Below are 25,088 nucleotides of genomic sequence, written 5' to 3'. Positions count from 1 at the left end.
CTACCAGGAGGAAAAGAATGGCTTCCTGCAGTGGACCGTCTGGGTGAAGGAGCTGCCTAGGTGTACAACCCGCCCCTGGCCGCCGCTTTTACTGCACTCCACAATCACACATGGCATCTGCACCAGCTGCACAGGACTCTTCCCATCTCTCAGTGCCTGAGTGAGATTTAAGATCTGTGGAAAGAGGAGAGACTCTCACCAATCTGGAGTAAGTGCTGTAAGTATGTAACATATGTATATAAATACACATGGATGCACAAGACTAGAATCTAAACAGCTTTTACCAACTGGCAAACTACTGCAGAACGCGCCAATGTCCGGCAGCAGTGAAATCAGAAGACTAGAGAAATCAAGAGATTTTATACATTCCACTGACAGAGAACTTAAATACTGTTTTAAATGTTTGCCTTACTATTTACTTATTCAACAAGTAAAGTTATTGCCTTTCTGCCATTTCTAAGGCTTTTTTCCAGACATGACTACTATAATAAACACACAGTTAAAAAAAAAAAAAAAAAAAAAAAAAAGCTAAAATCAGAGAGCTACACATGGTCAAGGTACATTATGCTTTTTGGCTACCAAAAAAGCTCAAAATCCAACTAAAACTAGGGAACTGAGTCTGGGAGATGGCTCACTGTTTAAAGCACTTGCCACAAAAGCATGGGGACCAAAAAGAGTCTGGATTCCCGGAACCCACATACAAGCAAGGCAGGGGGTGGCCCACATGTACATGCAGGAAAAGAGGAAACAGGAGATCTTCAGGGCAAGTTAGCCTGCCAGACTAGGCAAAACAGCCAGCTCTGCGTTCATGGAGAGACTCAATATGGAAGGAGGAAAGCAACTGAGGCAGACATCTGCTATCTCAACATGCACACACACCAACACACACATGTTGTGGAATATTCCTTTTCTCTGTGTGAAGATTTGTAATTGTGATTGGTTTAATAAAAAGCTAAACAGCCAATAGCTAGGCAGGATTTTGGGGGCAGAGAGAACTCTGAGAAGATGACAGAGTTGAAAGCCAGGCACAGAGGAAGTAGGAAAGTAGCATGGACAGTATAGAGTAAAAGTAATAAAGCCACAAGGCAGAAAGTAAATTAATAGAAACGGGTTAATTTAAGCTAGTTAGAAACAAACTTAAGCTATCATCTTAGCTTTCATAATTAATAAGGAGTCTCTGATTATTTGGGAGCTGGCTGGAGGTACAGAAAAATCTACCTTATACACACATATGTAAACCATATACATATTTAAAATCAAAATTAGCATATCAAGTCAAATTTTATAATCAAGACACTATCATTTTATTCCTTTCTCTCTTCAGATCTTGACCCTGTCATGCACTTTTTTCTTTCTCTTTTGGAGATCCTTCTGTCTCTGCCTCCAGAGTACTGGGATTATGAATGTGTACTAACTACCATGCCCAGCTCTACTACATTTATTTTTGTAATTAATATATAACTTATTTGTGAATGAGAGGCTGTGAATAAATGAACACTAGACAGCAGATACCCACTGGCATGTCTTATCAAACTTCAGACCTCAATGTCATCACCTTCTCAGACAGGTAGTTTTGTTTCGTTTTACTTTAAATTAATCATGTGTGAACTTCACTCTATAAATGAAGCACAATTGTTCATAATGTTTTAAATTTAAAATGCCATCCCTAAGAAAAACACAGAGAAGTTCCCTCTTATTTATGAGTTTCAGTTACCTATCATAGTCAATATCAATTTGAAATTATTAAAAGGAAAAGTTTTAAAAAGCAATTTGTAAGTTTCAGTATATTATTATAATTATCTCATTTTGTAAAAATCACCATTGCTAATTAAGTTTCATCGTAGGCTATTTGTCTACAGTGCTTGCTTGGGTTTCAGGTGCTGCTTGAGAACTTGGGACAGATCTCCAGGAGAATATATACCCTTCAGGACAAAAGTCTAGAAGATGAACCACACTCATGTGTCAAATTAGTTTGTTTCAAGCAAAAAGTCAAATTGTGCCTTAATTCCTTCCACCAAAAAATATAGTTAAATCCATTGGGGGATGGTAACACTTGCTATGTAAGTATAAGTCTCTTGTACTTACAGGACAGCTTCCTAGTTGGGCATTCTGGCCTGACTCATCTGTGAAGCACAGACAGCTGCTTCACCCCTCCACAACTTTACCACAACTTCACCACACACACACACACACACACACACACACACACACACACACACACACACATGCATACACATTTGTGACTTGTGAGCACACAGGAACCCTCACACGATTTCAGATTTTATCCTATCACAGTTCTTTAATGCTCAGCTCATAACGTCTGTAATCCCCTCCAGGTGGAATTCCTACTCTAGCTCTTAAGGGCCTCTGCACTTTAGCTCTATCTTATTAATTAGATCTGATTTCATAATATTTACCAGTATACCACTGTGTATAATTCAATAGTCAGTGCAAAAACTAGACTCATCTTTGACACAACAAAGTAGCAAATGGCTACACTGTATTAAAAGTATGCTCTTAGAATGAGGACATTAGTTTGGAGTCACTAAAGACAGTTTTCATCTCAAATCTTCCTTCTGGAACACAGCTGAACCAGATGGTATTGCTGTGAGTGAGCATGACCTTCAGGCCCACACCCACAGACCTAGAGTCTTTCTCTCAGGTCCAGGTGCTGAGGAGGCGAGTAAAAAGACTCAGCTGAAATCATGTGGTCCCCTCACAGTCAGCACATAACCTTGCTGATGTAACTGCTCTAGAAAAGCTAAGTGTGTTCCAGATGGAAAATTACCTCCTGGCAGAAGAATCTGGTATGGAAATGTTTGTGCAAGTGTTTTGAGGAAGAAAAAGGTAGGACACTCAGAAAAAAGTCATCAAAATGGGGACGAATGGGGCTGAGGATTCAGTGGGAGAATGAATTGTTTGCCTACATGCATTGTGCAACCCTGATTCCACGTGGAGTACTTAAAGGGCCAGGAGGCACACATTTATGCTGAGCAAACAACTGGTTAAACCAACAGCACACAAGGGGAAAACAGCTAATATATAGGGAAACAAACGAAATACTACTTGAACCAACGTTAAGTATTATCTGAGCTATCTAGGTTCAGCATTACAGATAGCATTAGGAACTACACTTTGGTGTCACAGTGGGGGGAAGTTGGTAAGTGTCTCAAGCAGACATTCTTAACAAACAGTGTCAAAAAGTGACCTACCTGGCCTCTCATCACAGACATCTGACTTTCAAAAGCAGCTTTGTCAAATCCTTTGTCAGTCTGTTATGGAAATGGGGAGGAGGTGAGTTAATACAGTTCTAAACAACGACAGCTTTGAAACAAATCCCAAATTTTAAAACAAATCCTTCTATGTAGCAAACAAGACCATAAGAAAGCTTTCCAGCCTGTGGCCCCTTCTTAGAGCAGCCTGACTTACAGTTCCAACATTCATTGGAAACAATATGGGGCTGAGGATATAACTCAGTGGTCAAATGTGTGCATAACATGCAGAAGGCCCTCAGCTCAATCCTTAGCACCACAGAAATAAAAATGAAAGCAAAATTTTTTAAAAGATTTATTTATTTATCATGTATACAGTGCATGCCAGAAGAAGGCACTAGATCCCATTACAGATGGTTGTGAGCCACCATGTGGTTGCTGGGAATTGAACTCAGGACCTCTGGAAGAACAGTCAGTGCTCTTAACCCCTGAGCCATCTCTCCAGCCCGAAAGTAAAATTTAATATGGAAAATAATAACTATGCTTAGGAAGTCAAAACACCCTCCAAATTAAACCTTTTACCTTAAAGAGTTCATAAAGATCTTCACACAAATCTTGTACAAAGTTCATGTCAGAAATATAGGGTAGAATCAAGTTTCGGATTTCTTCAGAAAAAGGAACTTTAGCTTGAGGAAGCCAAGCCCAGTGAAACGGGTCTAGTAGAGAATAGATGTTAATGAGTAGAAATGACTTGTTCAGACTCACATTTATCCCAGTCTTCCCTACGATTCCCAGCTTCTCCCAGATAGGAAAAGAAAAAGAAATTCAAAGAATACAATCATCTCTGAGGGCCAATCAGGTTGACAAAGCACAGGAAGGTCTTATCTAAAGTTATTCTGTTTCTGAGCTTCACACAGTAAAGAGGCAGGTTTCAATAATGAGTCTAATTCAAACAGTCCTATCTTAAAAAGTTGTATCAGAACACATTACATTTGGGATTTAAAAAAATTGGTGGGAACTTGTAATTGTTCACACACGCAGATCAAGTACCATGGATCACAGTTCCTGTCTTCTGTAGTTACAAATGATCAGGAATCGAGGAACCTGCACATGGGGAAAGCTCTAAAACTTTAAATAATTAGGACGTGAGTGAATGGTTGCAAAGGATAAAAAAGTCTAGGACTAGGAAGTAGCTTAGCAATAGACTAGGAAGACTAGTAAATCGGTGGAATCTTCTAGGAAAGGAGGAGACATCACCAACTGGATAACTCTTCTTGTCCGAGGAATGGGAATGCCCCTCAAAAAGTCATGTTTGAACACCTGATAAGTGCAGGTGATGTTTGGGAAGTCATGGAACCTTCTGGCTTATGAAGCAGATGTAGGGCTACAGGAGTTAGGCTAGGGAATTATAGTTTGTGGTGTTTTGATGGGTTAAAATGTGAAGCACCTGCCTCATGCTTCTGTACTTCTCCCCCACAAAAATTTTTAACTATATGGCCTTTACCTAGCCTGTAACATGTTATACAGACCAGGCTAGCCTTGAAGCTGCTTGCTTCTGCCTGGAGTGTTGTGATTACAGGAATACCACACAGGGACTGGCCTGTATCATGTTCTTAATGTTTCTTCCACTACCCATTCCTATCATGGATGTACTGAATCCCCTTAACCTTGAGCCAGAATATATTTTTCCTCCCTTAGATTGTTTCAATTAGGCATCTGGTCAGAGCAATGAGGAAAGTCCACTGCCCTTAGATTCATCCCTGATTTCTATCCACCTCTTAACACAGTGTGAGACTTAAGCTGTGAGTTTTACATGTATGGCCCACATTCCTTTAAGATGTTTCTTCTCTCCATTCTCTTAACAATTTCATTTAAAAAGCTCTTATTCTTTGTCTATTTCTGCTTCTAATCCCTGTCCTTCAACTTCTACTATCACAATCTACCATCGCCATCTCCATGCCCTGAGCCTGCCTAATGGCCTCTCACAGCCCACATGAGTCAGGCTACTTAACCAGCAAGGTGCTGTGTTTCATCTCTTTTCTGAAGTTCTTCCATTGCAACTTTGTGAATACCACTCTCTCAAAGTTTTCTTTCTGTCTTGGAAGGAAGGTACTCCCCATCTCTGCTGGCTTTTAATGTTACTGTTCCCCAAGACTCTATTAGTCCCGTTTTTCCTTCATTCATTAGGCACTCATCAAACTTTTATTGAGTATTTATATTCCTGGCATTGTGTTAGGCGATTGTGTTTGTTCTCCATGATTTCCCTGGATGACTGTAAATAAAGCCATAGCTTTGCTATAAATACAACAGCTAAAACATCCCTACACCCTTAATACCAATTCTTCTGTATGCTCCAGACCACTGATCCCCAACTGCATATTTGGCAAAACTTCCCAGATGTTTTATAGGAAGTTTACAAACTTACCACTTTAAAAAAAGCAATTTGCATATAGGTTTCAAATGGTTAGTGGGAAAAATAAAATGCAACCAAGGCATTTCAAATTAGTTCCACAAAACATGGGAAAAGAAAAAAGAAACAAATTAGAATTTATGATAAATTTTAAAAAAAGTAAGAAAAGTCCAAGTTTACCAACACTTTAAAGTATCCAATGAAAGACTCAGACTGGGTTAAAAGAAATCATCTGTTGTTTTGGTTCATACACCTAAAACAAAATGGTGGAAGTTAAAAAAAAAAAAATAGAAAAATTACCAAGTAAATGAAGTCAGTATAGCAACATTACAACAGAAAAAAAAAAAAAAGGGCAAAAAACCGAACAATAAAGTGTATTGCATTTCACACAAATGAACCCAGGAATATTAAACACTGGGCCTTTTGCATATGAAACACAAACCCAAATGATGGAAGAAGAAATTGATTAAAAAAAAATTAGTTCTGGGCTCTCAAAAGTTAACAGATTAAGTGGCTAAAGACAAGTGGAGGGCATTCTAGGACTGCTGTGAAATAATCATTTTATACATTGTGAATATGTATTATTCTCATTGGTTAATAAAAGGCTGATAGCTTGGTAGCCAGATACGAAGTATAGATGGGACAGCCAGACACAGAGAGAATACTGGGATGAAGAGGGGTGGAGTCAGGAGAGACACCAGCTAGCCAGCTGCCCAGCAAACAGGATGTATAAAAAATTAGGTAACAAGCCATGAGCCACATGACAAAGCATAAATAGAAATGTGGGTTAATTTAAGTGTAAGAGTTAGCTAGTAACAAGCCAGAGCTATCAGCCAATCATTTATAATTCATATTCAGCCTCTGAATCAGTTATTTGAGACTTGGTGGTCAGGACAGGAAATGTCTGTTTACATAGGACTAATACTAACAAGTTTTAATGAACAAATATAGGAAACTTAGTGCCCAAACAGTCTTTCAAATATAATCCTTTAAACTGATCATGTTTATAATCACAAAGAAATTACTAAGTGAAAAAATATATAGGTCATATTTATATATCATAGTACAGTACACTGGAAAACAGTACTAACAGATACTTTGAAAGTACCTTTTTCAAAATCCACTGATTTAGAACTTTTTGTTTTGTTCTGTTTTGAAGATAGAGTTTTTCTGTGTAGCCTTGGTTGTACTGGAACTAGCTCTGTAGACCAGGCTGGCTCAAACTCAGAGATCTGCCTGCTTCTGCCTACCATGTGATGAGACTAAAAGTGTGTGCTACCACCTCCCAGCAAGAAATATTTTATATAGAAATCTTTAGATTAAAATATTTCTAAATGTCTACAGGCTACACAGAGAAAGTTTATCTCGGGGTGGGGGAGGAGGGGGAAGAGGAGGAGGAGGAAGAAGAGAATTTTAAATACAACAGAAATGTTCCAAACCAGCTCCAAATTCATCACTAACAATCATCTGTGGCAGGAAGTGTAACTGAAACACCATGGAAGTGGCATGGGAAGTCTGAATCTTGATAAAGGAATAGAGCCCAAAGCATCAACACACAGCTCTACCAAGGCATACATATGTTAATACCTTAGAAATCAGAAGTTACCCAACCCATTTCCAAGACTAAAGCCAAACAAGGTCACCCAAAAGTATATAAACAATATGTAGTAAGACCCAAGTCACTTGTACCTTCTAAGCTCCAGGGGCCAGAACAGAGCCCTAATGATTTATCACATTTTCTCCAGTTTTGTCTGCTATTTCCATCTGTCAAGTCTACCCTTTCCATCTAGGAGAACTCTAAATACTTACATGCTCTCCATTCATCAGGATGTTTAAAGGGAAATGCTAGCCCATTATCAATTGCAGCTATTTTAATGAGCAATTCCTTATCATCAATCCAGTTTGATTCCTAAAGAGGAGAAAAATGAACTATTAATAATAGATTCTACAAAAATATTTCCAAAGGATTAATTACTCACAATTATTATTGGGGCTTAAATGCATGCTCTGTTGAAAAGCTATAAAATTAAAATTAGGTTTCTAGAAAGTAAAACAAAATCATACAAGGAAGGAAGAGAATCTTTATAATAAGTAAACACTTCATAATTGCTATTTTTAAAAATTGGAATTATGTATTTACTTAAGTAAATGATTTAATTTTTTCCCACTCTGGAGAAGACAGTTTGAAAATACTAACTTTACAGTAAGAGTCTAGACAACCAGTTGCTTAATGTTTGATATTTGTCTAGTTACTTTCTTAAAAACATTATTTGATTTTATGTTTATGGGTATTTGCCTGCATGTATGACTCATGCACACGGAGACCAGGAGAGGGCAGCAGATCTCCTGGAACTGGAGTTAGAGGGTTGTGAGGTACCATGTGGGTGCCAGGATTGAGCCCATGTTCTCCGGAAAAGCAGTTGGTGATCTTAACCATTGAGCCATCTCCAGCCCCCATCACAGCTTCTTTTGCTTAGCATACCTTTAAGATCCACCCATGTTACTTTATGATTAAAGTTTGTTTTTTTGATATTGCTAAGTAATGTGCATACATAATTTTCAAATTTTCTGGATAAAATTCTTATGGTACAAACGTTTCAAAGTGATACAACAGTTTAAGTGATAACTTGAAAAAATAAGAGATTAAATATTGAAGAAGCTTTCTTATACAATCTATAATGTATTTTTTTTAAACTTAAAAACTATCCCAAAAGTGTATCTTTTAGAAAGCTAAAATTTAAACTTGTGGTGGTTTGAATGAGAATGGTCCCCCCTAGGCTCTATGCTTGAATACTTGGGTCTCCAGTTGATGGAACTGTTTGGGAAGGATTAGAAGGTGAAGCCTTGGAGGAGGTGTGTCACTGGGGGTGGATTTTGAGGTTTCAAAAGTCCATGTCATTCTCTGCTCACTCTGCCTTGTGCTTGTGGACCAAGATGTGGGCTTTCAGCTACTGCTCCAGCACAACGCCAGCAGCCTGCTGCCATGCTCCCCATCATAACAGTCAATGGATGCTAATCCCTGGGAAGCCTCTAATAAATGTTCTTTTTTTATAAGTTGCTTTGGTCATGGTACCCCTTCACAGCAACAGAAAAAGAACCGAGACAGGTAGCCAGTTAATAGCAATGAATTTGAAATATGTAACTCTGATAGTATGGAGCATCTATGTAGTATATTTTTATAAGTTTAAACCAGTAGAAGATTTTAAAAGTTCAGAGGATATGATTCACAAGTAAAACACATATCCATTTTATTATGTAATGCTGTATTACCTATCATTGAATTAAAATACTCAGAAGAAATGGAATTAGTAAATACAAACATATCCCTAAATATGAGAAACCTTAATTGCACAAAAGGAAGGTAAAAATGGTATCTCTACAAATGTTAAAAAGCTTTACGAAAGTTGAGTGGATGTCATACTTCGTCTCTAATACAAATAAGAAAGAGACAGGATGGAAAGAGGGAATAGAGGGGCTTTGCTCTAGAAGTATAGTCCAGAGCTGGGGATATGGCTCTGTTGGCAAAATGCTTGCAGTACAAGCCTGAGTTTCATACCCAGGACCCATGTGAAAAGTCAGGTATGACAATCATACCTATAATGTTAGTGCCAAGGGGGCAGAGAACTCAATAGCCAGTCAGCCTAGCTTACTTGGCAAGCTCCAAAGAAATATCATGTCTCAAAAACAAGGTGAAGAACAACTTCAAGAAATCTGTTATATAAACTAAATACATACTTTTACTTATTTATTAAGTTTTCCTTACCTGACTTTCAATTTTCTTTCCATATTTTGTCTTTTCATATTTGATTAGCCAATTATCATTTCCCCTGTCTTTCAAAAGAAAAGAAAGTCTGTTAGTTGATATTTACAGATATTGTAGCTTCGTACTAAGGGGAGACATCTAAGCCCTAAGTTTTGAGATGTTTGTTGGTTTTCTGTAGCACAGATTCACTATAGATGTGTTGGCTAGTCTTATGTCAATTTGACACACAAACTAAATGCCTCCATAAGATCTGACTGTAGGGCTGGGCAGTGGTGGTACATACCTTTAATCCTAGCATTTGGGAGGCAGAGAGGCAGAGAGGCAGAGAGGCAGAGAGGCAGAGAGGCAGAGAGGCAGAGAGGCAGAGAGGCAGAGAGGCAGAGAGGCAGAGAGGCAGAGAGGCAGAGAGGCAGAGAGGCAGAGGCAGGCAATCTCTGTGAGTTCAAGGTGAGCATGGTCTACAGAGTGAGTTCCAGGACAGCAAGGGCTATTATTACACAGAGAAACCCTGTCTTGAAAAACCAAACTAAATAAATAAAATCTGACTGTAGGACACTTTCTTAATTAGTGGTTGATGGGGAGGGCCCAGTCTGTTGTGGGTGGGGCCACCTCTGGGCTTCCTGGGTTCTATAAGAAAAATGACTGAACAAGCCATGGGGAGCAAGCCAGTATGGCCTCTGCATCAGCCATCTCCAGGTTCCTGCACTGTTTGAGTTCCTTCAGTGATGAATAGTAAATGAAAGTATAAGCCAAAAAAATTCTTTCCTCCTCAGCTTGCTTTTTGGTCATAGTGTTTGATCATCAGAGCAATAAAAATCTTAACTAAAACGGAGAAGTTCTGATTTATAACAACTTTAAAAAACCTGGTCAACATGAGCTGACATTTACTAAACTTTTCTCTGTGCCAGATTATTGTCCTAAGAGCTTCATCTATATGAACTGATTTCACCCCAGAACCACTCTGTAAGTTAAGGGCAATGGCTAGATCAAGGTTAATTAAAACCAAAGATAACGTATTTTTGCTTGAAGAAGAAAGCACATTTACCCTGGCTGCTATGCACAATCAAAGTTGCCTCACCCAGTTTCAACATTTGAGTACTCTGGACCAGTTTTAATATTAACCTAAGACCATTTAATTAAGAAAGTCAAATTGAGAAAATTATATGATGCTTTTTAGACGCCAATATAAGTAATGAAAAACAAACTTGAAAGCAGTAGTTCCCAAGCTACAGAATGCATGCGGATCACGAGGGGGGCTTGTGAAGCACAGGCCTAGCCCCAACTTGTAATTTCTGTAGAGTGTGGTATCTGAGAAGATACATGTTGGTTAGGTTCTCAGGAAATACTGACCTGAGGGTCTAGGGAACCACAGCTTTACCCCATCTACACCACTGTTCCCTCGTAGTGCAGCACAAACAGAAAGCTTAATGTTTCACAAACAACATAATGTAATATTAAAATAAGAACCTTTTCATATACACGGGCAGCATTTCTAGTTTCTGGCTTTGTCTTGCTTTTAGGCAATTCCACCTGAGAGGATAGGAAGAGTTCTCTGTGACCCAGTAGGAGTCAGGCCCTCAACATAGGACTACGTGCCCAGGAGGGTCAGTGCTTCCTCTGTTGTCCAATACTGAGGAGGACTCAGCGTTGGGACTCTTGAACCAACATTTATGGCTTTGATTTACAACTAAAGAGACTGAACAAATGAGAGAATGTCAATACCTGTGTTTCTGATGATGTAATCCAAAATCACTAATCTTTCAAACTGTGACTGAAATTGCTTTCTAATGTTTTCAGGCAGAGGCTCAGCTTCAAACCTCCTAAGCCAATACTCAGCCTCCTTGTAATTTTCCACAAACAGCTGAAAGGAACCAATCTATAATTTCAAGAACTATAGTTAGAAAAAAGGCATTACTTTTCAAATTTCTCAGCAGTACAGAAAGCTACACAAGCACATAAGAAAAATAGCATTTAACACACTAATCCAGATAAGACAGATCTAGATTATTAAGAGCATTTAACACACTAGCTTAAATAGTCACAAGAACACACAGCAACTAAAAAAGGCCCAACCCAAGACTTTTAGGGAGCTATTTTAGGAAACTGAAAAAGAGAATAAACATATGCCCTGAAGGTGATACCCTTAAGAGTGCTACTTCCTAAAAGGAGGCATTAAAGTGACTAACCGAGAGACCAAATGGTATACCATCTTGGTTATTTGGTTATTTCATGATATTGCAATTTTCTCGATGAAGCAGCATTTCCGTATTCTTTTCATAACATCGAGTATAAAAAATAAATTTTAAAATACAATGGACTCTTTAAGCAGATCAAAGATCATATCATAAATTTTAAAGATTTAATCAACTGATTGTAGCCTTTCTAATGGCTTTTTAAAGAGTCTTTCACTTAAAGATATGCCCATTTGAAAATCCATTTTTATTATTAAAATTGCTAGTTAATACTAAATAAGTTGATGTCAGAATACAAATTTCATCAGCAGATGACATACAGTAATGAGCAACCTATTCTGCCTCACAAATGCATGCAAACAAATCACCATAAAGAAGTCTCTTCCCTGGCTTAACATTTTATATGCTTGTCAGATATTTTAACAACTTCCTAAAGGTTTCCTTCGAGCAGCCTCTTTTGTCACACTTATTTTAGCATATCCAAGAAAATGGCAAAAATGTTCAAAACTGAGTACTTGGAATGTAATTAAATAGAAAAAAATAAGTTAATTGTGAATTTTTACTTAAATTATTTAGAAACTTAAATAGCAATAATAAAATTATAAACCAAATATATTTAAAAAAATAAGTCCTAGAGATTTTTCTAGAATGTCTTTTCCAATTAGTTTTCTGTATCCTTGCTTAGCTAGCTGCCAAAAGACCCTGAGGTTTATAATAAATAATAAAACTGGCTGGTAGTAAACACACAGAACTTCCATTTTTAGTGTCTTTACTATGTGCCAAGTGATGTGAATTTCTTCAGTTTATCCTTGCAACCTAAAAGGCAGTCATGGTGTTTTCATCTCATTTTATAAAAACTGGGACTGTTATCAGAAAGGCTGGAACCCAGCTCTAATTCTAGACCTGTGGCTTTTCTCAGTAACTTTACAAAGCTTTTCAAACCACATTTTGACTCCTCCTAATCCAGTAGCCCCACTCCAACCCACCCCACCTCCTAAAGGACTGGATCCAGGCCCTTGCATATGCATGCCTGGCAAGTGCTCTACCACTGAAAGAAAAAGGCATCCTTTTTCTATCCCCTCAGAGCTCCGTGGACTTAACACCTCCTAAACAGCTTTATCAAACTGCATTGAAACTGCTTATTACTATGAGCTCAAGAAAAAAAGGTATATTCTCCCCCCCACCCTCTCTCTCTCAAAATTATTTCCACAGTCCACAGCTGGATGCCCAGTGTCTGGCTACATTCATCATCCCAGGTGCTTAAGAAATAAATGAAAGTAAAACTTTATTAGAGTAACTTACCTTAGGAGGAAGTCCTATCCGATGGAACTTTCTACCTACTTTTGGCACTATCTCTAAGGCATACTTTTTGCCTCTTGATTTTGCACGGTCAATTGCACTGTAGTTAAATGTCTCACTGACAAGCCAAACCACCTAGAAAAATGGTTAGAGTTTGGATTATGGTATTTCTATTCACACAGACCATCAAATTCACTCTAACGCTGTAAATGAGTGAGGTCAACCCCTATAACAAAGCTCCCAGTGAATCTGAAATCTTCACAAAGGTCAGAGAATTTTAAATGACACATATTTCTTTCAAAAAAAATATAAAAACTTATTTCACTAAGTTTCCAGTGAAATAAGAGCCTTGAAATTTAGAACCAAGAATGAACATTTTAAAGAAGGCATTAAATAAAATTAGATAAAGGTCCAAAAGAAGCCAAGGTCAGTACTGTGGGCACATCAGTAATCTATTGTCAGCAGGATCAAAAGGGCCTCTAGAACTACCCAATTCTTTCCTGCTTTCTAAATACTAAGTCCTTTTCCCTTTCTGTCAGCATCCTGTGACCTCACAGAACAACAGACATTCCCTTGGCTACTGTACGGATCTATACCAGAGTGCATGAAACCAGCTCTCTGGGCTCCTGAATTATCACAAAAGGAATTCCACTTTAGGTTCTATCATTGGGAGTTATCCTTCGAGTGTCCACAAATAAGTAAATGCTAAGTACAGGTACAGGCTGAAAGCCAACTCTCCTTTACCTTTGTTTTAGGTACAATGCCCAACTGAAGCTTTGCATCTACCAAGTAGGCACCAGCTTCAGAAAGGTACCCCTGGTTAGGAAGCAGGCAGCCTCGGCCAAAGCAGCAGGGACAGCAAACCTTATGGACATACTTGGTCCACTTTGGGTTCAGCTGGCCGTAAGGCTCTTCTGATTTGGGTTTAAACACACCAATAATATTCTGTAGGGAAAAAAAGTAGAAATCCTATATGGACAGGCAAATAACAATCTACTAAATGCATTGCAATAAATAAGATTTACACATAACTTCCAAGTACTAAGGTGATTGATTCCAATCACATTGTAAGAATTATTTTCAATTTAAAATCAATATTCCTGTGTTATCAGTATTTTTCAAACTTTGCTCTAACAAACCTTAGGAAGTGAGGCAAGTCTTCATGCCTTGTAACCAGATTAATCATACCTGTTTGGAATTGCAGCACTTTCAGATTAACATTGGAGTCTGCCCCACCCACTGCAACACTACCCTTCCTTCTCTCTCTATGGCTAGGCTGTCCAGGCTGATTTCAAACTCACAAGCTTAAGAGTTTCTCCTGCCTCAGACTACACTTTATGTAAGCAATATTATGTATTACTTATGATCTACTAAATATTCAAATATACACTATCTTTTCCTGCTGTGCTAAATATTCTAAAAAGACAAGGAATCCATTAGAGTTTACCTCTAGTACTCAGAACAGTGCCTGACACATAGTAGGTGCTTAAGTAATTCTTTTTTGTTTGTTTGTTTTTGTTTTTTAAAACAGGGTTTCTTTGTGTAGCTTTGGAGCCTATCCTGGCACTTGCTCTGTAGACCAGACTGGCCTCAAACTCACAGAGATCTGCCTGTGTCTGCCTCCTGAGTGCTAGAATTAAAGGTATGCACCACCAGCGCCAAGCTCAAGTAATTCTTAAAAATACAAATAACTGAATGGCTATGCTATCAGCAGCTCTCACTTAAAAATTTTCCCATTATATTTTTCATGACCCATCTTAACTCTCTCCCAGCAAGAAAAATGTTGGCCATGGATGGTGGCACATACCCATAATCCCAGCAATTAACTGGGTTAGCTAAGGCAAGAGAATATTGAGTTCTGGGCTAACCTGAACCATGTAGTAAAGTCTTGTTGTAAGAGGGAAAGAAGAAAGAAGTTGGTAGAAAGCTTGCCTAGCATGCCTGAAGCCTTCGGTTCTACACCCAGAACCTCATAAAACCAAGAAATACACACCTGTAAGTCCAGCACTTATGAGGCAGGAAGAACAGGTGTTCGCCAGCCCAGGACATACAAGATCCTTTCTCCCAAATTCCTACTTCCCCATGAAAGAAATGTGGGTCTGACCATGGCACATATGCCCAGACCCAGGTTTTTTTTTTTTTTTTTAAACAAATAGAATTACGTTTTAAAAAATCACTTTTTTTTTTTTTTTATGAGATTTCTCTATGTAGCCCTGCCTGGTCCCAAACTCAAAGATCTGCCTAGCTCCGCCTCCCAAGAGCTGGGATTAAAGGCCACCACCACCCACAGAAAGCTCTTGGAAAAGACAGTACCATTCCTGAAAAACTCTGGACTGAATGGAAGAAAGTGAATATCAACTTGTCTTTTCCACTCCAGAATCAGAGTTCATTCTGCTTTGTTACACTCTGATGCCTCTTTTCAGAGGTATTAAACTATACCTTTAAAAAAATAAATCAAGCATAGGGAAATGACATTAGATAGGTTTTGAGAGTTTCAGCTTCCATTGTACTTGGTTAATATGGTAGCAGAGCTATAAAGGAGGGACTTTGAATATGCATTTAACAAATACACAAGTAAATATGGGTATAATAAATGCTTGAAACCAAACAGAAAATATCAGAACAGCAAACTACAACTGGAAAATATCAGCTGCATTTCTATATTATTGAGTACTTAGTAAAACAGAACAGAAACCACCGACCTTTATTTTGGAAAAGAGGGACCAAACAGATGTAATAAAATATTTTCAGGAATTCGGACATTTCACATTTAAAGTAGTATCTTCCAAAATGTGTGTAATACATGTGAAGTTCTCACCCTTTTAGAATCCTTCACAAAGTAACTTCCACTTGACCCTTGAGAGATTCTTTCTGGGAATATTCCAGTTTCTATTGCTTGTTCTGCTCTCAATATAATATCAGCAAATTCTGGATCTTCCAAGAAGGTATTTATCTCTGAAATAACAGCAATCACTGCATTAGACCAGCTGTGTGGATGCAGACACTATGGACCTGTGGGAGTGGCTTCAGGACAGTAAGGTACTGGAAAGGAAATCAAATATCAGATAGTCAGCCTTGATCCTCATGGCTGACCTCTCTCTCTCTCTCTCTCTCTCTCTCTCTCTCTCTCTCTCTCTCTCTCTGTGTGTGTGTGTGTGTGTGTGTGTGTGTGTGTGTGTGTGTGTGTGTGTTCCTGTAGGGAGTACATGTGTATGCATTCAGGTATACACACTTGGAGGTCAAAGCGTATTCCTCAAGACTGGTGCACATGCCCTCCTTTTAAAAATACTTAGTTGTAGCCAGGCGGAGGGTTCCTCTGAGTTTGAGGCCAGCCTGGGCTACAGATAAGAGTTCCAGGACAGTCAGTGCTGTTACACAGAGAAACACTGTCTTGAAAAACAAAAACAAAAACAAATTAATAATATTTAGGTCTTTTTTTTTTAATGTGTGTGGATATTTTGTCTGCACATATGTCTGTACCTGGTATCCTGGGAGGCTAGAAGAGGGTATTAGATCCTCTGGGACTAGAGTTACACACAGTTGTGAGCCACCACGAGGGTACTGGGAACTGAACTCAGGTTTTCGGGAAGGTCAGTCAGTGCTCCTAACAGGCAAGCCATCTCTCTAGCTCCCTCCCCTTAAATATTTATTTATTTATTTATTTATTTATTTATTTATTTGGTATGTATGCATGCTTTCATACATGGAAGCCAGAGGACAACTTCAGGAATCTTTTTTGTTTCCACCACATGGGTCTTGGAGATTGGACTCTGGTGGTCAGGTGTGGCATCAAGCACCCTTATACCCTGAACCACCTCCCCAGCACCAACTTTTTTGGGAGAATGGACTGGGTCTCTCATTGGGAACCAGGGCCTGCCCATTAACTGAGGCTGGCTAACCCGTGAGCCCCAGGGATCTGTTGTCTCTGTCTCCCCAGCTCTGGGATTACAAGTGCACTTTCACCAAGCTACCCCCTGATTCTCTACAGCCCTTCCTCCACCCTTCTTCAACAGATGATGTATACCCAGGTCTAGTTCATGCTCTCCTGTTCTCCTTTATCAACACTTGCCATTCCCAGCTTTAGCACCAAACTTCCATTACTGTACCCAACATCTTTTCTTGGCTGCTAAAAGACAAGCTCAAGGTTCACCATACTCAAAACTCAATTCCTTATCTCTACCACCTCTCCCAAACACAGCCACTCTGCCTATTCCATTCCAGGCGTTGCCAGTTCTCTATCTTCCAGTTGCTTGGGTCAAAAAGACCTTGGATTCATCAATGACCTCACACTTTCAATCTCCACATTTGACCTATAGTAAGCCATTAAGTATCCAAAACACAAACTCTTATTACCTCTACTCCTACAATGAAATCAGCCCTATCAACTCTTTCCTAAATTATATCAAACCAACTCACAATCACTCCTTTGTACTAAACAGCCCAAGGGTTTCCTATGTCACTCTAAGCAAAAGGTCAAGTCCTTATGGCCTCTATTTTCCCTGACCCAACTGCTAATCTCCACTTTATTTGGGCATTATCACCTGATTTGTTTGTGAGCTCTAAGCAGACAAGAGTTTCTTTCACTGTTGGGTCCCCAGAACGTGCAGTTTCCAGAACATAATAAGCACTCAATAATCACCTGCTGATGAATTAATAATGAATCATTTAGAAGGGGAAGACAAGCTGAAAGCCACTTCCATTTTAATTTGGAAGATACTTCAATTCTCTATGTACATTATTATGAAAATTCAAAACACAATCAACTTTCTTTAATTCAGGCAAATAAAACTGTTTTTCTAAAGTCTTTGCTGACAAAAATATTACAAAAAGGGCTATTTGGACATTACCTACTCAAAAGAATAAACAAAGTATTTTAAGCATGTCTATACAACCAAGGTGTTCATTCCAAACAATCCTTGTCTATCTCTTGAAAATCCTTAGGAATCAAGTGAAGAACTCTAACCCTGGCCACTTTGAATAGAACTCAGTATGTAGTGAGCATTTACATTTATTTGAATAATACAGGTACCAGTAACCATTATCATTAGTCAAATAACATTTCTTATAGGTTCCTTTAAAAGTATTTATTTTTACTTCCTGAGTGTTTGCCTGCATGTATATATGTGCAAAAGATGCATGCCTGGTGCTGGAGGGTGCAGAAGACAGTGCTGGATCTCCTTGACTAAGAACTGGAGTTTACATAGTTGTGAACAGCCATGTGGATGCTGGGAATTGTACCCAGCAGAACTCTTTCTCCAGCCCCAGTGGACCAGTTCTTAACAACATAACGATCTTGAAAAGTTACTTATTTGTTTTTAGTACTGGGGTGCCTTCCAAAATACATCACCAGCAAGTAATCTTGAGAGGGCGAGTAAACAAAACAATCTCAAAGAGATATCATTTCTTTTCCTGATGTTTTTATATGCATGAAAACAAACACAAACCTCTTTTTGCAGAAATGAAGTCTACTGTAGCTTTACTTTCTATCTGGACCTGCTAACTGAAGCAAACACCAAGTCTACTTACCCCTTTCTGTAATAGTTCTTCACACAGACAAGAATCACTTCACAATTCCCTAACTAAGCCTTTCCCTCTCCATTACCTTCCACATCAAAGTGTTCAGGCTTTCCATAGCCTAGTTTCCTGCCTGTTTCATGACTCATTTTTCTTTTGAGATTAAAAAAAATGTATTGTTGGGTGGTGGTGGCGCACACCTATAATCCTAGCACTTGGGAGGCAGAGACAGGAGGATCTCTGTGAGTTCGGCCACCCTGGTCTACAGAGGGAGCTCCAGGACAGGCTCCAATGCTACAGAGAGAAAACCAGTCTGAAAGAAAGGAAGGGAGGAAGGAAGGAAGGAAGGAGGGAAGGAAGGAAGGAAGGAAGGAAGGAAGGAAGGAAGGAAGGAAGACAAGTCGGTCCATATATGTGTGTGCACCAAGTACCTGGTACCTGCAGAGGCCTGCAGAGTACACTGGAGCCCCTACAACAGGAGTTACAGATGACAGAGAGTTTGACACTTATGTACTGGGAACCAAACCGATGTCCTTCGGAAGAGCAGTTTATGTTCTTAACCACTGAGGCATTATCCCAATCCCATACTTCAGTTTTCCATGATTATTCCATAAAACAGGGCTTCTAGAACTAACAAATCTATTGCAGAACAGAGACACTCTTTTTGACACCAATTTAAAAAAACGAGGCCTTCTAATACTGCATTAGTTACTCAGGATCCTGCCATACATTACTAATTTATATTAAAATGGTTCAACTTGTAGACTACTGTGATCTTTCCCATCCTCAATAGTTCCTTTGGATATAACATGTATACTGTTACTATTAAATGTTACTGAATTGACACATGGGTTACACTTTAGAGTTTATCATGGAACCTACAACCACTCTCTAAATATTTAGTAATTCGGCTTCAACCAAAATCAGATCAATCAAGAGAACATACAATAAGCCAGTATGTTCTCAGTCTCTTAATGAGACATTACCCTCTCCACTGAAAATGGTCATTCTCTTATTTGAAGATGGCCTGGATTTACAACACAATCTACAAAGGTACTTTAATGTAACTGGTCTTAATTACCATTAGAGAAAAGGCTACATCTCAACTATTTTCAAATCAAAGTGATTGGTTTTCAATAGCTAATTTTTCATCAGCTGTGTCCTTGGCAATTGCATCCTACACAACTCCCCACATTCTAGCAGTTTAAATACACACTGGTAATAGGTTTAACTTGAAGAACACCCACAGATATCACACTGCTCTGTGCCTAATATGCTATGGATGATTTGGTCAGAAAGCTTGTTGCTGGCATCTGGATTGAATTTCAGTAGTAAAAGACAATCTTTTGTGAAGGACTGAACTTAGACCCCCTTGAGTAGCACTGTTCTATTACATTATACTCCTGACCCTTGTAATTTTTTTAAATTAAAATTATGTTCATACTTTTAAGGGATAAACTGTTACTTTTATTTTTGTCCATGTCATAAAATTTTCAATTTTTTCTTCTTTAAAAACATTTTTAAATTAAGTGTATATGTGCATGGTGGGGAGTTATGTGTATGTGTGAGTGGAGGTGCTTTTGGAGTTCACAAGAGTTCACAAGAACCCTAGTGTTGTGAATTGCCCTACCTGGGTGCCAGGAACTGAACTTGGATCAGCTACAAGAGTAATAAGCCTTCTTAACCACCTGTCATTGCTTTAGTCCTCAAAATATATTTTCTAAGGAGAATCTCAGTTTTATCTTCGCAGCACCATTTGGGTCACATCTATGTAGTCAAGTTCCAGCCTTATTCAGGTTTCTGACTTTCAAAGATGTCCATGCAGCTTACGCTCTGAATTGTCTTTTCTGTTCCCGCAGAAAACCAAGCTTCCCTCCCACAACTCCTATTCACTGTTGGTTGTTTAAAACTGTAACAAAATAACTAAATTCTGGGAAAGCACTGACTTCTGGTGTATCACATGTGCCTAGAACAAAGACTAGCAAGTGGAAGGCCCTCAACAAATCTATCTAAAAAAGTTAACAAAGTATCCATTTGACCATACCAAAGGCTATTAAATAGGTGCTCTGGAAGGCACAGGTTCTAAAAAGCTGTGTAGCCTTTTATAGTTAGATGAAAATAAGCAGACATGGTATCTTAATATGGTTTCCTTTAAATAAACCAACAAAGAACTCATCTTACTCCTTTTTCCTACATCTTACCCATTAACTAGAATTCCTTCTAGAAAAAGTGCTAATGAGTTTGGTAATTAAACATACCTCAAGAGTTCCAAGTGATGCCACTACACTGGTCCTCTTATCTAAGACCATGTTCCATGCCTCCCAGGAACTCTCAGCTTTCCCTATCAGTTCACATACATAGTCCATCAAAGTCAGTGTTAAGTGACCACAGGCTACAAAGCTATGTGGGGATACACCAGTCAAATACAGACCACCATTTGGTATGGGTTACTATTGTTTTTTAAAGGCCTGCTTTCTACTAGTACCAGTAAATACTCAGATATTTGATGAATGTTCATTTCTGTAATAAATGGATATTAATGGCTACATATTTTGTTTTGTTTTGTAGGTAAGAGTCTTGCTGTATTAGGCGAAGATAGACTTGAACTCACCAAGCCCAGGCTGGCCTTAATCCAATGCTTGATTTTCCTTGCCTCAGCCTTCTACATGCTGTTATAGGAGTCAGCACACTCAACTTGTAATAGCTGTATTTTAAGCACCAACTGAGCAATAATCTTTAGTACCATACTTGCTTACTTTCAAATCTCAGTTATGGCTGGACTGTCAAGACACAGGAAATATGTATTCTTATAAAACTTGCCCTAAAATAGTTCATTATTAGCCTCTTGTTCCTTGATCAGACAATATCATTACCACCAGCTATTAAGGGTTCCTTCCATTGAAATAGGCTCCAGGAAGTTACATTTTGACTCTTGATTTACTTTTTAGATGTATTTATTTTACTTCATGTATGTAAATGTTTTGCTTGTGCATATGTATGTATATCATGTGCATACCTGGTACCCATGGTGGTCAGAAGGCTGCATTAGATGCCTAAGAACTGGAGTTACAAAAAGCTGTGAACAACCATGTAGATGCTGGGTCCTCTGCTAACTGCTGGGATGTCTCTCTACCCTGTGCTGCTAACTCTTGTATCTATTTTTTCTCCCCCTGCCCTTTCCTGGCTAGCCTGGTACTTACTATACAGCCCAGGATAGCCTTATGTCTTTTGCTTGACCTTTTGCTTCACCCACCTAAGTGTTGGGATCACAGTTATGTACCACCAAATCAAGCTTGCTTTCTTTTATTGGAATCCAAAGTAGTACTCATTTCATAGGGTTAGTTATGATCTATTATATGTGAAGTGCAGAAACTATGCCCAGCATGTACAACTGGTACACAGGTATTAAATACCATTTTTATTACAATCTGATTCACTGATTAGGATGACTGAACACTGACTAGTTTATGTGACATCTAGACTTTGCCGACTACATTGTTAATATAAAGATAATAGATGCATGACATTCTCCACTGACTCAAGTACATAAAGTTCCTGTCTATATAAACAAAATAGTTAAACACCACAGATGTCCACACTGATCTAAAAGCAAGAATATCTTGAAATTAAAGATGGTTCCAAGGCAACTGAATGATAGGTAGATAAAAAGACAAAGCAGTTAATGAACACTTTAAAAAATTAAATAAAAAACTAGTTAAATTATTCAATCATAAACCTTTTAGGAGTTTTGGACATTTTAAGTAGTTTTTTTATGGTCTAAAACTATTTTAAAATCCTATTAAAAAGAAAACCCACATAACACCCCAAAGTAGCAGTTCTTTCATAACACAGAGTTCTACAGCAAAATGAGTTCAGGACCTGGAAAAAAAAGAGGTAGGCTCAGTTTAGTTTTACCATTTCCTGGATATCTGACTTTGTGCAAACTACTTACTCTTGAAGTTCTAGGAGCCATCCAGTTATTACAGTTTTATTAATTTTCAACTCTCACAACAATGAAGAGGGTCAATGACAATTAAACTACTATACTGCTGTAAGAACTAATAAAATGTCAAAAACAAATTTAACAAATTGTAAACTGTGACAGAAATATCACTACTGAGAAGGTAAGAATTCTGATAATCCACTTGCATTCTGTCACATTCTTATCCTCTTTTGGCTTTTTCTAGCTTTGACTGTGTTTACCACAAACAGGAGAAAAAAACAGACGAAACCCTGTGAAACAATAAAAGTACTTTTAAAACCTTAAGCTCTATTTAAATATAACACACAAGGTAACTCTGGGGCAAGAAAAGTCAGGTAGCAGCCACATGATCTCAGTTAACTCACAGACCGGATTCTATATCGTATATGGTCAATGTGTCCACTGAGGCTGCTTGAACTGGGGTTCACTTGTGAAGTGGGAAACTTCACATTCCTTTGCTCTTTCAGTGTTGTACTGCAAATCCACCCATCAGCTGACATCATGGTAATGGCAGATATGTTCTTAATTCATTTCAGACACCGTTTCCTTTAGGACTCTTATTAAATAATAAGAGTATTTGTGTTTGAATAAAATTTCAGTTAGAACTCTTGACTTGCTCTACCCAAAATCCTTTCAAGCAATATTTGCACATTAGTAGGTCAAGTAAAACTTAGCAACTTCTAGGAAAATAAGCAGTATTAATAAAAACTACCTTCCCTGTGGCTTTTCCATAAACGGTCACATGGAATGATGCTCTTCAACAGTGCATATACCACTTCTTTGGATCCATCCTAACACCAACAAGTAGGAGTTTCGTTTGTTTGTTTTTAGAAACAAGCCTGTCTACACTCCAGATGGATCTCAAATCTACCCCATCTCAGCCAAGTTAGCCAAACTACACTCCACCACCCCAAACTCACCACACAGATATCCAGGCCTGCAATAGCATGTCTAAAGTTTAGTTTAAACATCGCTTGTTAGCCTCTCTTTCATCCAGTCCACTTAAAATCAGCCCACATGATAATGAAAAGGTGTTTTCTTTTTAAACGCACAAATATAGACTTTGCAGAGCGGCGACAATATTTCACCAGCCTCTGCCCCCTCTGGCTAACGTCACAATAGCAACATTTAATAGAAAGTTTTAAAACTTGTCTCAGCAGCAACTGGTCATTTTTACACGTCTCGGCTGTCATCCACGCTGTAAACTCACGACTCGGCGGAGAACTTTCTGGATCGTTGTGAGTTCTTAATTCAGAACTTAAGTCCAAATTTGAACAAACAACTTACGTCACGCTCTTGAGTGAAGTTTCCCTCAGTGTTTGGTTCCCACCTTGGCTGACTCTCTTGGGGAGCCGAAAGAGTGAGCCTTTAGTGGTCACTATCCCCCCTGCCACAGAGGGAAAGGTGAGAGTAAACTGAGGCCGGGAGGGGCGGGCTGCGCGCGCACACGGGTCGCACCTGAGCCCGCGAAGCGGGTCCGGTCCAGCTCGATGGACAAACTCGCGGAGGTCGACGCGTCCCCGGACGCTAGTGACGGCTCGTCGGTGCCGGGCTCGCGGGGGACGACAGCGCCCTCGTCCGCCAGCAGCCTCATGGCGCTCCCGGGCGCGCCCCTCCGTGGCTGGGCCCAGACGACCCGAGGCAGCAGCGGCTCTCGCTCCTCGTCTTCGTCCTCCGAGGGGCGGGTGGGCTTGCAGTCCTCCGCCATGGTATCCGCGGGTGGCTCGGGTGATCACAGCGGCCGGGCTCCAGGCTTGGGCCTCAGCATCGCGCCAAACCGCGGCGGCCGGACCGCACCGACGCCACCTCACCAGTCCACCAGCGGGCCCCCGCCCCGCCCCGCCCCGCCCTCCCGCCCAGCCGCCGGCCCCGCCCCCGCCCCTCGAGTCTCGGGACGCCTACCACACGCCTGCGCAGAAGGGCCGGGGAGGGGCAAGTGAGGCGGGGCGGGGCGGGGCGGGGCGGGGCGGGGCGGGGCGGGGCAGGTCTTGGCGGGCCACCTGTATCTCCAGCCAGGTAGGTGTTGTGAGCAGCTGCTGTGGTTCCTAAGGGAGAACCAGGACCAGAGTCGTTTCCGCGGAGGTGCATCCCCTCCAACCTAAATAGTCCTCCCTTATTATTATATGCATTATATACATTTATATCACTAACACTTTGCACTGAAAGTTCATGAAAACTGGGAGTTTCTCTTCGGACAGAGCCTGAATAGTCCTGTCCTGTTACAATAAACCAAATGTTATCTATATTTGACTAACATTTTGCTATAGAAGAAGTCCATGAGAGCAGGAAGTCTCTTTAGACATAATCTGGACTAAGTAATGTTACCATAATTTATATATTATATACATGTATTTGGTACTAATATCGATCAGGGAATTTCTGTTCAGACTTTCTGGGCAGTGGAAATATGTAGTTTTCTTCTGCTTTGACTAATCTAAACTAAGGTGTATCAATGTTTCAAAAAATCTCTTTAAAAGGCCGTATTTTGGCTATGTTAATTTTTTGATTTCTAGTTCACTGACTTTTTTTTTGCTTCTTAATACTCATTTGTTTCACTTTTCTTTAACTAGTTGTTTAGCAAATATTAAAACGTTGATTGAGCAGGCTCCTATCTTTTAAATATAATGCCTTTGATGCTATGAGTTGCCCTCATATCTTTGCTTTATCTGCGTTCCACTGTTTTTGATGCATTGTACTTTCATTTTTGACTCAGTGA

At 39.4% G+C, this 25,088-nt stretch overlaps 1 protein-coding gene across 2 annotated transcripts; it reads right to left on the bottom strand.

The window, feature by feature from the left end:
- On the bottom strand, positions 1-24,095 carry Pi4k2b (phosphatidylinositol 4-kinase type 2 beta). 2 transcript variants are annotated; one of them, XM_027386960.2, is made up of 10 exons: positions 23,831-24,095; positions 15,695-15,831; positions 13,621-13,821; positions 12,880-13,011; positions 11,108-11,261; positions 9,386-9,453; positions 7,432-7,531; positions 3,795-3,928; positions 3,213-3,272; positions 1-174 (listed from the first exon to the last, which is right to left on the bottom strand). In XM_027386960.2, the coding sequence occupies exons 1-10, from the start codon at positions 24,078-24,080 to the stop codon at positions 1-3; spliced, it is 1,410 nt and encodes a 469-aa protein (XP_027242761.1). In that variant the 5' UTR covers positions 24,081-24,095. The 2 variants fall into 2 exon arrangements, with proteins under 2 accessions (XP_027242761.1, XP_035309381.1); XM_035453490.1 differs by lacking the exon at positions 15,695-15,831 and adding an exon at positions 22,207-22,269 and having other exon boundaries at positions 23,820-24,080.
- Positions 24,096-25,088: the final 993 nt, after the last annotated feature.

This window comes from Cricetulus griseus, assembly GCF_003668045.3.
Source record: "Cricetulus griseus strain 17A/GY chromosome 1 unlocalized genomic scaffold, alternate assembly CriGri-PICRH-1.0 chr1_1, whole genome shotgun sequence".
NCBI lineage: Eukaryota > Metazoa > Chordata > Mammalia > Rodentia > Cricetidae > Cricetulus > Cricetulus griseus.
This window is presented reverse-complemented; position numbering and strand designations above follow the sequence as displayed.

Coding starts and splice junctions, on each gene's coding strand:
- Pi4k2b (XM_027386960.2), bottom strand. CDS start 24,080: ATGGCGGAGGACTGCAAGCCCACCCGCCCCTCGGAGGACGAAGACGAG. Junction 15,832..23,830: donor GACCCGCTTCGCGGGCTCAG/GTGCGACCCGTG, acceptor CTGTTATTTCAG/AGATAAATACCTTCTTGGAA. Junction 3,929..7,431: donor TCCTGATGAATGGAGAGCAT/GTAAGTATTTAG, acceptor ATTCTCTACTAG/ACCCGTTTCACTGGGCTTGG.